Raw genomic sequence first — 10,130 nt, forward strand, 5'->3', positions numbered from 1 at the left:
AATTCTTTTTGTTTTGGTTTGGTTTGATTTTCCAGTTGGAATATCAGTATTCCATTTATTGATTTCATTGATTGCTGGCTCTATTGATTCATTAACTGGGCTTAAACCTCTAGATTCTCCTCCTGCAGATTTCTGTCTAACTTCTATACCTGATTTGGTATCTGTGTAGTAATTGTTTTAACCTAATTATGAAATTTTGATTTAGTCCAGTGTTTGAACTTGTCAAAATTAACTGCATCATCCGGTGCTAGAGATCATCCTCAACTCTGTCTTATCTGCAGATTTTATATGTGTTTTTATCTTTTTTCTATGCTTTTATGTAAGTCATTAATAAAAAGGAATATAAATTTTAAAAGGCCAAGCACAGATTCTTCAGCTGCTCTGCTGGTGACCTCTTTCTAAACTGACAATGAATCATCACCGACTGCTCTTTGAGTTTACCCATTCTCTCACTTCTAAATCATTTTAAATACAGGGTTATCTAAACCACCTAATTCTTTTTTCTATAAAAAAAATCTGGATATTCTATCTAACACATTGCTAAAAATTCATATGAAGTATTAGCATTTCCCTATTAAATTATCGTAGGGTTCCAGTCTCTGGAAGAAATATCTATGTTGACAAAATCCCATGTCTTTTAAGTTTGAAATATGTATAGATACAAAAATTATATGCATAGATCCATTATATCACACCAAATACAGTTCATGTTCAGATGCATATAATTAAAGATGGGGGTGAGGGAGATTCATTACATAGGGCATATGGATCATAGGACCACTTAGAAACAAAAGTAAAGGGTTGGGGTGGCCAAATTGTTACCGACCTAATCTAAACTTTCTGCTACGTGAGGAAACCTGACCCAGGCAGATATACTTCTATTCCTGGAACTTTCCGAGCAATAGGGAAAAGGGTTATCAATTAATTTCAATATTTGGTTATCTTCCAAACTAGGTAGAATGGAATTCTAAATTTGGATTTTTAAATTTTCCATTGAGTCACTCTTCCAGTTCCCTGGAAGTCTTGAGGGATAAATAGCAGTGGTTGAAATCCCTGGACTCTACTTTCCTTGTCTAGATCCCTAGGACTACCATGAAGACCATCATCTTCCTTGCCCTGCTGGGGGCTGCTGGTAAGTTTTTCTTGTTTAATCAAAAACTGATCATTGAGTCTTCTCAGTGTCCTAGATACTGCAAGGAATAAAAAAGAAAAATAATGAGTAACTCAAAATCCTAGTCTTCAAAAATAATAATCTAACTGAAGCAAAAGATGAATGTGGAACCTATAGAATATTTTACAAAGACTGACCTTTAAACTGACCTTTAAGAATAGGTAAGAGGTGTATAGGAATAGAGAACATTTTATAGAATGGAGAATTCTAATGTGCCCTTAGAGATCTATCAGCATCTTTTTCAAAAAAGGTTTTTACCAAGAACTTATTTGCATGGCTTCTCTGTAGAGATCGTTGCAAAGATAAATTTACCTGCTGAGTCTCTTCATTCAGGAATCAATAAGATGGAAGGGACACCGATTCTGTTACATATCCACATATCTCTGGTTCAGTGGGTCTTGCCAAAATGATGAACACGAATGAACAGTTAGTTATTTAGATCAGTTTTGTGAGTATTAAATAAGTGTATAACTCAAACTGCTTATGGACAACAGGCAAGAGCTTTCCTTGTCATATGTATGAATCACAGATTTAAAGTCTAATAGGTATCACAGAGATTTAATATTACAAATTAGTAAACTGAGGCTCAGGAATATAAAGTGAATTGACCATGATCATATAGGATAAAAGCATCAGATGTGAAACAAGGACTTCTGGTTACAAAGTCAATGACCTTTCTACTATTATACAGTACTACTCCAGGGGAAAAACAATATTGTCAGTTTTTCTCTGATCAATTTGAACATTTCTAGAAGAGCTGAAATTTCAGGAGATCCTGTTGCACTGGAAATTCCTATCTCATTTCTTCCCTAGTGGCTTACCCCATTGATGATGATGATGACAAGATTGTTGGAGGTTACACGTGTTCTGCCAACTCCGTCCCCTACCAGGTGTCTCTGAACTCTGGCTCCCATTTCTGTGGTGGTGCTCTCATCAATTCACAGTGGGTAGTGTCAGCTGCTCATTGCTACAAGTCGTAAGTACCTAATACCCACATTCAAGACAAGTTCAGTGCTAAGACCAAGCCCACAAATACCATTCAAGGCTGAGAAATCTCCAAAGAATTTCCAGATAGGATAGAGAGACAAACTGGGGGAGTTATTCAAGTGTACTTGTCTCCAAAGCTGAAGTAGCAATCAATGGAATGTGGGGGGTGGGGGTGGGGGGAGTGTAGGAAGAAAAGAGGCAAAGATCAAATGAGCAAAGAAATTACCTGTGAGAAGCCTTGGGTATTTCCTGGGATATTATTCATGTAGGATCTTAGTCAATTTTGTGTGTTTGGTGAGGAGGGGAACAGAGAGCTGAATAAAAAGATAGAACCCAGCCTCCAATCTCAACTAAGACTCTGAAATCTCTATTTCAGAAACAAGAATGGATCATGTTGAACTTAGGAGAGTTTAGATGAGTGATGCACACTTGGTTGGGAATTTTCAGGGCTCTCCCTTTCCCTCTCCCTCTGTCTTCCTGCCTCCTAGTGCACATGCCCTTGGTTAAGCATTCTGACTGGGGAACTCTTTGGGGAAGGAAAGTCTGAGGGCAGGACTTCCCCTAGGAAAACAAGTGGTAGTAGTTTCCCTATATTTAACCAGGGAAATACCTGGCTAAATGTGACTTAGATGGGCAGAAGTAAGCAATGAAAGGAATGCAGTTGAAATATGGAAAAGAGAGAAAATGGGATCAACTTAACTGGAGAGGAAGTAGTTACCTGACTATGTTGAGGCAGAGAGGAAAAAGAATGGAGATCAGGTTGCTTAAGGGTGCTGTTCTTTGTCCATCCAGCCGAATCCAGGTGAGACTGGGAGAACACAATATTGCTACTACTGAAGGCAACGAGCAGTTCATTGATGCATCTAAAATAATCCGCCATCCTAGCTACAGTTCTAGCACACTCAACAATGACATCATGTTGATTAAGCTTAAAACAGCTGCCACCCTCAACTCTCGAGTGGCTACCGTGTCCCTGCCCTCATCCTGTGCTTCTACTGGCACTTCATGTCTCATCTCTGGCTGGGGCAACACTGCAAGCTCTGGCTGTAAGTGACTCATGGAGTGGGAAAAGAGCGTTAGAAGTCAAAGAGTCTGACTCTCACCTCCCCAAGCCCACATACATAAAAACCTCCCATTGCTAGGATTACCTAATGGGTTGCAGGGAATTATATAAAGGTCAGGTAGAAAGGCCAGAAACATGGGAAAGATTTAGGGTTGCACCAGTCAAGTATGAACCTTAGCAAGGACAAGGATACTTGGAGGAGGGTTAAAAAGGTTCCTTAATACTTGACTGATTGGTTTCTAGACATGGGGGGAGGAGGGAGGAACTTAAATGATGCTGTCTTCTTAGGGCCATAATCTTTTCATGGAGCTGCTGTCATTAAGGGTCTTAGCGTTACCAGGACCTATCAAATCCCTTGTTGCTCATGACCACATGGTCTGAGACCAACATCAGTCAAGGTTGAATCAGTCATTTTCTCACATTGAAGAATTTCAAAAAATGCCACAGAAGGAGGAGAAAACTGATTAGCTGAAAGACTTCCAAGAATACAACAGAGAATATACAATCATGGTAATCTTTGTTCCAAACAGCCAACTACCCAAACGTGCTTCAGTGTCTGAAAGCCCCTGTGCTGTCTGACAGTGCCTGCAGCAATGCTTACCCTGGACAGATCACCAGCAACATGATCTGTGTGGGCTATCTGGAAGGTGGAAAGGATTCCTGCCAGGTCAGTTGCTGTTCCACTCAGTTCAGAACCACTCTTTCCCTCTTTACCATATTTCTACTAATCTAGGAGAGGTGGAACTCAAAAAGCTTCCTGAGTTTGAGCTCCTGGATGGAGTGAGATGGGAAGATGCCTTGGAGACTGGGAACACTAAATATTCTCCTTCTAAAATACTTTTCTGATTGTAGTGATGAAAGATAGCATAGACTTTGTGCTTGCACTAAAGCAGGCATCTTAGGGAAGGGTGTTGTGGATAGGACTCCCAAACTCAACTTTATTTGCTCTGTCTCTGGTCTCCTTCCTGAGGGCACAGACAAGAGAAGGAGGAGGAGCTAGGGGACATTGAAGTGGGAAGGGAAAGGTGAAATAAAGAGAAGGCTAGATTCCTAGGAAAACAATATTCAGGAATGAATGCAAACTAAATGTTTATTATGAACCTGCCTGAGCAATATGACCCATTCTCTTTTCCAATTCCAGGGTGACTCTGGTGGCCCCGTGGTCTGCAATGGAAAACTCCAAGGGATTGTCTCCTGGGGTTATGGCTGTGCCCAAAAAGGAAAACCTGGTGTCTACACTAAAGTCTGCAACTACGTAAGTTGGATTCAGTCGACCATTGCAAGCAACTAAGCTGCTTTCTCCATGGCCTGTTTTCTCCGATCTACTCCTCTTGGAACTACAAAAGATATAGAGCACTACATTCAGTAACCCCAAGTAGAGAATTTGGATCTAAATAAAGACTTTTGTCCTGTACCTTGTCTCATTCCAGTCCTTTTCCTTAGGATACCTACTATTTCCTGATACTGATATGGTATATAGGTTGGTTAAGCATAGAACTTACCCTAATAGTCTATGTTTTTTGGAACCCTCTCCAATGAGATGTGGTCACTTTCAATCGCTATTCTTCCAGAATTCCTTAGTAACCTCTCCAGTCTTTGATGTTCTATGTAAAGAAATTGTAACTCTATACATAAAGTAAATTGTTTTACATTAGCACTGAAAGTTCGTTGCTGAGTAATTACTTAAGAGTACAATATCTGTAAAAGGCAACATTGTGTGTTGAATTGGTAGTTGGCTGAGAGTTGGCTGGGTTCAAGTCCTAACTCTCGCACACTAGTCATGTTACCCTGGAAAATTAATAACCCTCTACCACTTTGTAATAATGTAAGCTGCAAAGTTGGTACCAATTTACATTGGTGGAGGGTGTTTTCTAATCAGCAGTGCACTGCACCAAATGAATCGCAGGTCTGATCCTTACCCCCAACAAGATCTCTACTTCACTATCTGAACTCCATTCTGATACCTGCCAGATTGTCAGTCTAAAAGTGATGGTCACTGGCAACCTCAAAGCTCAGCCAGCAGTTCTTTCTTGGGTATATGAACGAATAGACCTGCAATCCCCACGTCTCCTAATCTTTACAGCTACTGCCTCTCCTGGGCTTCTATATATTCTAAGGTTATGATTAATCACCAACGATGATTCATCAGTTATCAAAGACTTTAGCCACTTTCCACAAAATACGAAATGTTTTCCCCACATAAGCAAGATTCCGAAAGGATGTTATTTCTTATTTAAACTTTTAACAGCTTAAAACTGCACTAAGACTTTTGAGACAAGGGTAGCTAAGTGGTATTGGTGGAGATTGGATCTTAACTCCCCAAAAGATCATTGAGATCTGGACCCCAAAAGGGAAAAGCCCCTGGACTTTCCTACATGGGTCAGGTCCCTGGTGTCCACCTGGGGCAATCTGCTTTTCCTAGTTAGTTAATTTCCTAGTTAATTACTGTCCTTTCATTGTCTGCACCAGGCTCCACCCTGGACCACCACCATTCCCTTAATTCCATCTAGACCCTTTCTCTGTTCCCATAGTCTTCTGTATAAAAGATCCCTCTTGCCACCATGAAAGTACTCAGATTCCTGAAGAATCTGTCCGACATGGTGGATTTTGAATCATTCTCACATATTGTGTGTTAATATACCTCTTTGACTGAATTTGGGTCAAATTTATTTGGGCGGGACCCATACCTTGTTATTTTGGGGTTCCAGTACCCCAAAACCTCAATAGCATAGTGGATAGAGAATAGGACCTGGAGTCAGGAAGACTTCTCTTCCTGAATTCGAATCTTGCCTCAGATAATTACTAGCTGTGTGACCGTGGAGAAGTCACTTCACCCTATTTGTCTTAGTTTCCTCATCTGTAAAATGATCTGGAGAAGGAAATGACAAACCACACCATTTTCTTTGCCAAGAAAACCACAAATGGGGTCATGAAGAGTCAGATAAAACTAAAAGACTTTTGAGACACTCTGTATAGATAAAAGCACATTTATTGAATTTGGAGAGCAAAAGATATACAAAGAGCATTCTTGAACATTGGAACAGCTTCTGGGCAGTTACTGAAATCTCAACTCTCTCTACCCTTTTTTTAGTATTCCCCACTCCCAGGCCCCACCACCTCCCCCTTACACCCCTTTCCCCACACATACACAGTTATGCCTAGAAGCACTTTGACAAGACCACTTTGACAGGTTCTAGGTTTCAAGGTCACAAGGAGAATGGGAGATACATCACCTTAATGAGCCCTTACTCCCTTTCTTCATTCATATGCCAAGAGCAAGTGATTACTTCTTAACAGACAAGCTAGATGAACTGTCCACAAACTGTGGAGTTGAAAGCCTTCATTGTCTGTTCACTATTCTTCGATCCTTGCTCTCCAAGTCTCTTTTTTTAAAGTCTCACTCATATCATGGTTTCTCATGCTGTCCTTATACACAACATGGAGAGAAGTAGGATAGACAAGACTCTTAAACACAGAGCCAGCTGAATGATCAATCATCCCAAAAGCTTATTCATTCATGGATGTGTGTCAACTCAGATGGCAGACGCTTGCTGTTGTTATTGCGGAGATCAAATTTTTATCTATAGGGAAGAGAGATGCAAATGGCCTGCTGATGAATTTTCAAATGACATAACTGATATATCAGATAAGACCATCAGGAACCAAAACATTTCTTAAAGGACTAGAACAATGATATAAACATATATATGAACATAGTACAGTGTGAACATTGGAATACAGATAAATTTAAATTCCTGAATATTGGTTTAAAATTAAATTTCACAAGTACAACATAGGGGAATTGTGGCTAGATGGCAATTCACCTGAAAGAAATATGGGGAAAAGAACATTAATAAAACATTTTGAAGTACACAGAGGACAGCAGAAGAGGCTCAGAAGAGATATTCAAGAGCAACAACTTTGTTATCTTTCTAAATTTTGCATCTTTTTTCAAAAATTTCATGTGAAAGAAGTTCACAGTTTCATATACAAGAAACTGAGTCAGGGGAAGGAACCTGATGCAATCTAATCAGATTACTGCTATTGGTGCTGCCGTTTCTCCTTCCTTTTCAAACAGGACCATGACATCAGGGAGGTGATGCCATGACATGCAAGCAAATTGGATTTGAGTGAGGGAGGACTCACTTTCACCTCTGGAGCCACTCAGTGGCCACATATAAGTCAGAACAACTGGAGATGGCCCTGGATGCAGTGAGAGACTTTAGCCTTTTCAAGCTAAGGCAACACCTATTCACAGATAAAGGCTTAATAATAAATGAGGCAAAGAATGGCCTCTTGAAAAAAAAAATCTGGGAGGGGAAGACTTCTGGATTTCTGGCCAAAACTGAAACAATTGCTATTTACATTCATTCTGAGCTAATCTGGGCCCAAACAATGACCAAGTACGGCTTGGCCTGGGACCTATTACTAGCCGATCAATGAGAGCTATATGATTTGGAGAACCAGAATGATTTCCATGTTGGAGTGGAGGAACAAGTAATAAAGAACAAATGATCTCATCAACTCCCATGATTTAATTACCATCTCTTTTCTAACAGTTTTCAAATCTACCTATCCTTCCCAACCTCAACATGTCTGAAACTAAAGTTAATATCCCTCTCTAGCTGTCATTTAGTCATGTTTAGTTGTTCAACTGTTCATGATTCTTTTTGGTGTTTTCTTAAAAAGGATACTAAAGTTTGTCATTTCCTATCTCCAGTTCATTTTACAGATGAGGAAACTGATGCAAATAGGTTAAGTGACTTATCTTAAGGTCACACATATAGTGTCAGGTGTTGCATTTAAATTCAGAGCTTCCTGACTCCAGGAATGGTACTCTATCCACTATGCCACCTAGCTGCCTATCTATTTTCCTAATCCTTCCCCATCACCTATCTCCCTTACTACTGTAAGAGATAACACCATCCCTTATGCTTGTAACCTAGGAGTCATCCTGGATTCCTCACTCTTTCTCACCCTCTATATCCAATCTATTGTTAAGGTCTATCAACTCCAGCTTTGCAATATCTCTTGAATACATCCCTTTCTGACACTGCCACCGCTTTGGTATAGACCTTTTTCACCTTATACCTGAACTACTGCAAAAATCTGCTGCCTCAAGTCTCTCCCCACTCCTATCCAAACTCCATTCAGCCGCTAAAACTGTTTTCCTAAAGCTCAGATCTGATCATATAACACCACCTCACCCCTCCTACCCCTAGGCCACTGCCAGGTTAGTCACCTTGACTTTTATCTTGTCACTGGACTCCAGTGATTCTGGGCTCAAAGTTGATGACTTCGCATGGTTCTGCTTCATGCAAATCCAATTCAGGCACAAATCAAGACATTACCCTTGTGATGCCATTGGTTCTCTTTGAGAAAGGACAAACAGCAACCCTACCCCCTCAATTAATTCCAGTGGCTCTTTGCAGCATCCAGAAATAAATACAAAATACTCTGTTTATTATTCAAAAGCCTTCATGACCTAACTCTCTCCTAATGATGGGGTGATGGGATCTGGACTCCTAAAAGACCATGTCTTTGAAAGCAGCCCAGTCCCTGAACTTTCCCCACACGGGCACTTTGCCTGCGGCATCTCACCCAGCCTAACCCACTTAGATACTCAATTATCCTTTTAACAGCCTTTTCACTGTGGCTCTCTGACCACTTCAGTCTTTCATTGTCTGCACCTGGCCCACTCCAGGTTACTTACCACTCCTTAATCCCATCAAAGTTTTCCCACTGATCTTTTTTCCCATTTTTTGTATATAAGTATCAATCTCACCCAGATCAAGTGCAGATTTTCTAGGAATGTTGACTGTTGTATTGGCTTACATTAAACCTCACTACTTTGACTCCAAGGCTTAAGTGGTTGAATTCTTTTCAGACAGCCCCCCCACTCCCCGTAGCCTTACATTTCAGGATTCCCAGCACTCCAAACCACTTCACTATCTTTCCATTCTTCTTCCACCTTCCACTGTCACGTACTCTTAGGTCCAACAATGCTCACTTCCTGGATACTCTACCAGAAAGACACTTAAATGTTTTCCTTCCTCATCTCCACCTACTGGTTTCCCTGGTTTCCTTGAAGTTCCAATTAAAAATCTCATCTTCTACAGCAAACCTTTCCCACCCCCTCTTCATACTAGTGTCTTCTCTTCTTTACTTCCTATTTATCATGTATATAGCTTGTTTGGATATATTTATTTGCTCATTATCTCCTCCATTAGATTTTTAGCTCCTCCAGAACAATAGGTGTCTTTTAACTCTTTTTGTATCTACATGGTAGGCGCTTGATAAATATTTATTGACTGAAAGACAAAAACAACTAAAATAACCAACAAGTCTATTAGGTTCAATCACTAATAAACAAAGGAATTTTGCCAGCTCCTGGATACGTAGCTCACTCATGATTGGCATATCCAAAGGTGCCTTTGATCTATCATAAAGTAGCACATTTGAAAGCAATTCGAGCTCCCCCTCTCCTTCAAAGTGTAAGACAATATTAGGACACACAGGCCAGTGTTTCAATCTGAGAAGAACCAAAAGATAGAGAGGTACTCCTTCATCTCCTGCCTTTGCACTGGCCATGACTCGTAACTGTCTTGCTCTAACCCCTTATCTCTGCTTCTTAATTTCCCTGGCTTCCTTCAAGATTTAGACCTTCTGTAGCAGGCCTTTCTGAATCCCTCCTCCCCAGCTTTCAATCCCTTCTCCTTTCAGATTACATACTCTGTGGAGCTAGATCTTTATTCAAAATCTCCCTCATTAGAATGCACTCTCCATGACAACAGGGACATGTGTAGACAATAATTTCTTCAGGCTCAAGTTTTGTGAAATAGTAGTATTAAAAACTCTACGAAAAGTTTAATAAGTCATTTGACTGTGCTGAAATGACTAATCACAGGA

The 10,130-nt window shown here is 40.3% G+C and overlaps 1 protein-coding gene across 1 annotated transcript; it reads left to right on the top strand.

Annotated features, from left to right (window-relative positions):
• Nucleotides 1–1,092: 1,092 nt before the first annotated feature.
• LOC140531235 (trypsin-like) lies at nucleotides 1,093–4,533 on the top strand. Its single transcript, XM_072650295.1, has 5 exons — nucleotides 1,093–1,132; nucleotides 1,985–2,147; nucleotides 2,951–3,204; nucleotides 3,752–3,888; nucleotides 4,363–4,533. Exons 1-5 carry the CDS (start codon nucleotides 1,093–1,095, stop codon nucleotides 4,510–4,512), a joined length of 744 nt encoding a protein of 247 aa, XP_072506396.1. The 3' UTR covers nucleotides 4,513–4,533.
• Nucleotides 4,534–10,130: the final 5,597 nt, after the last annotated feature.

Source organism: Notamacropus eugenii, chromosome 3 (assembly GCF_028372415.1).
Source record: "Notamacropus eugenii isolate mMacEug1 chromosome 3, mMacEug1.pri_v2, whole genome shotgun sequence".
Lineage (NCBI taxonomy): Eukaryota > Metazoa > Chordata > Mammalia > Diprotodontia > Macropodidae > Notamacropus > Notamacropus eugenii.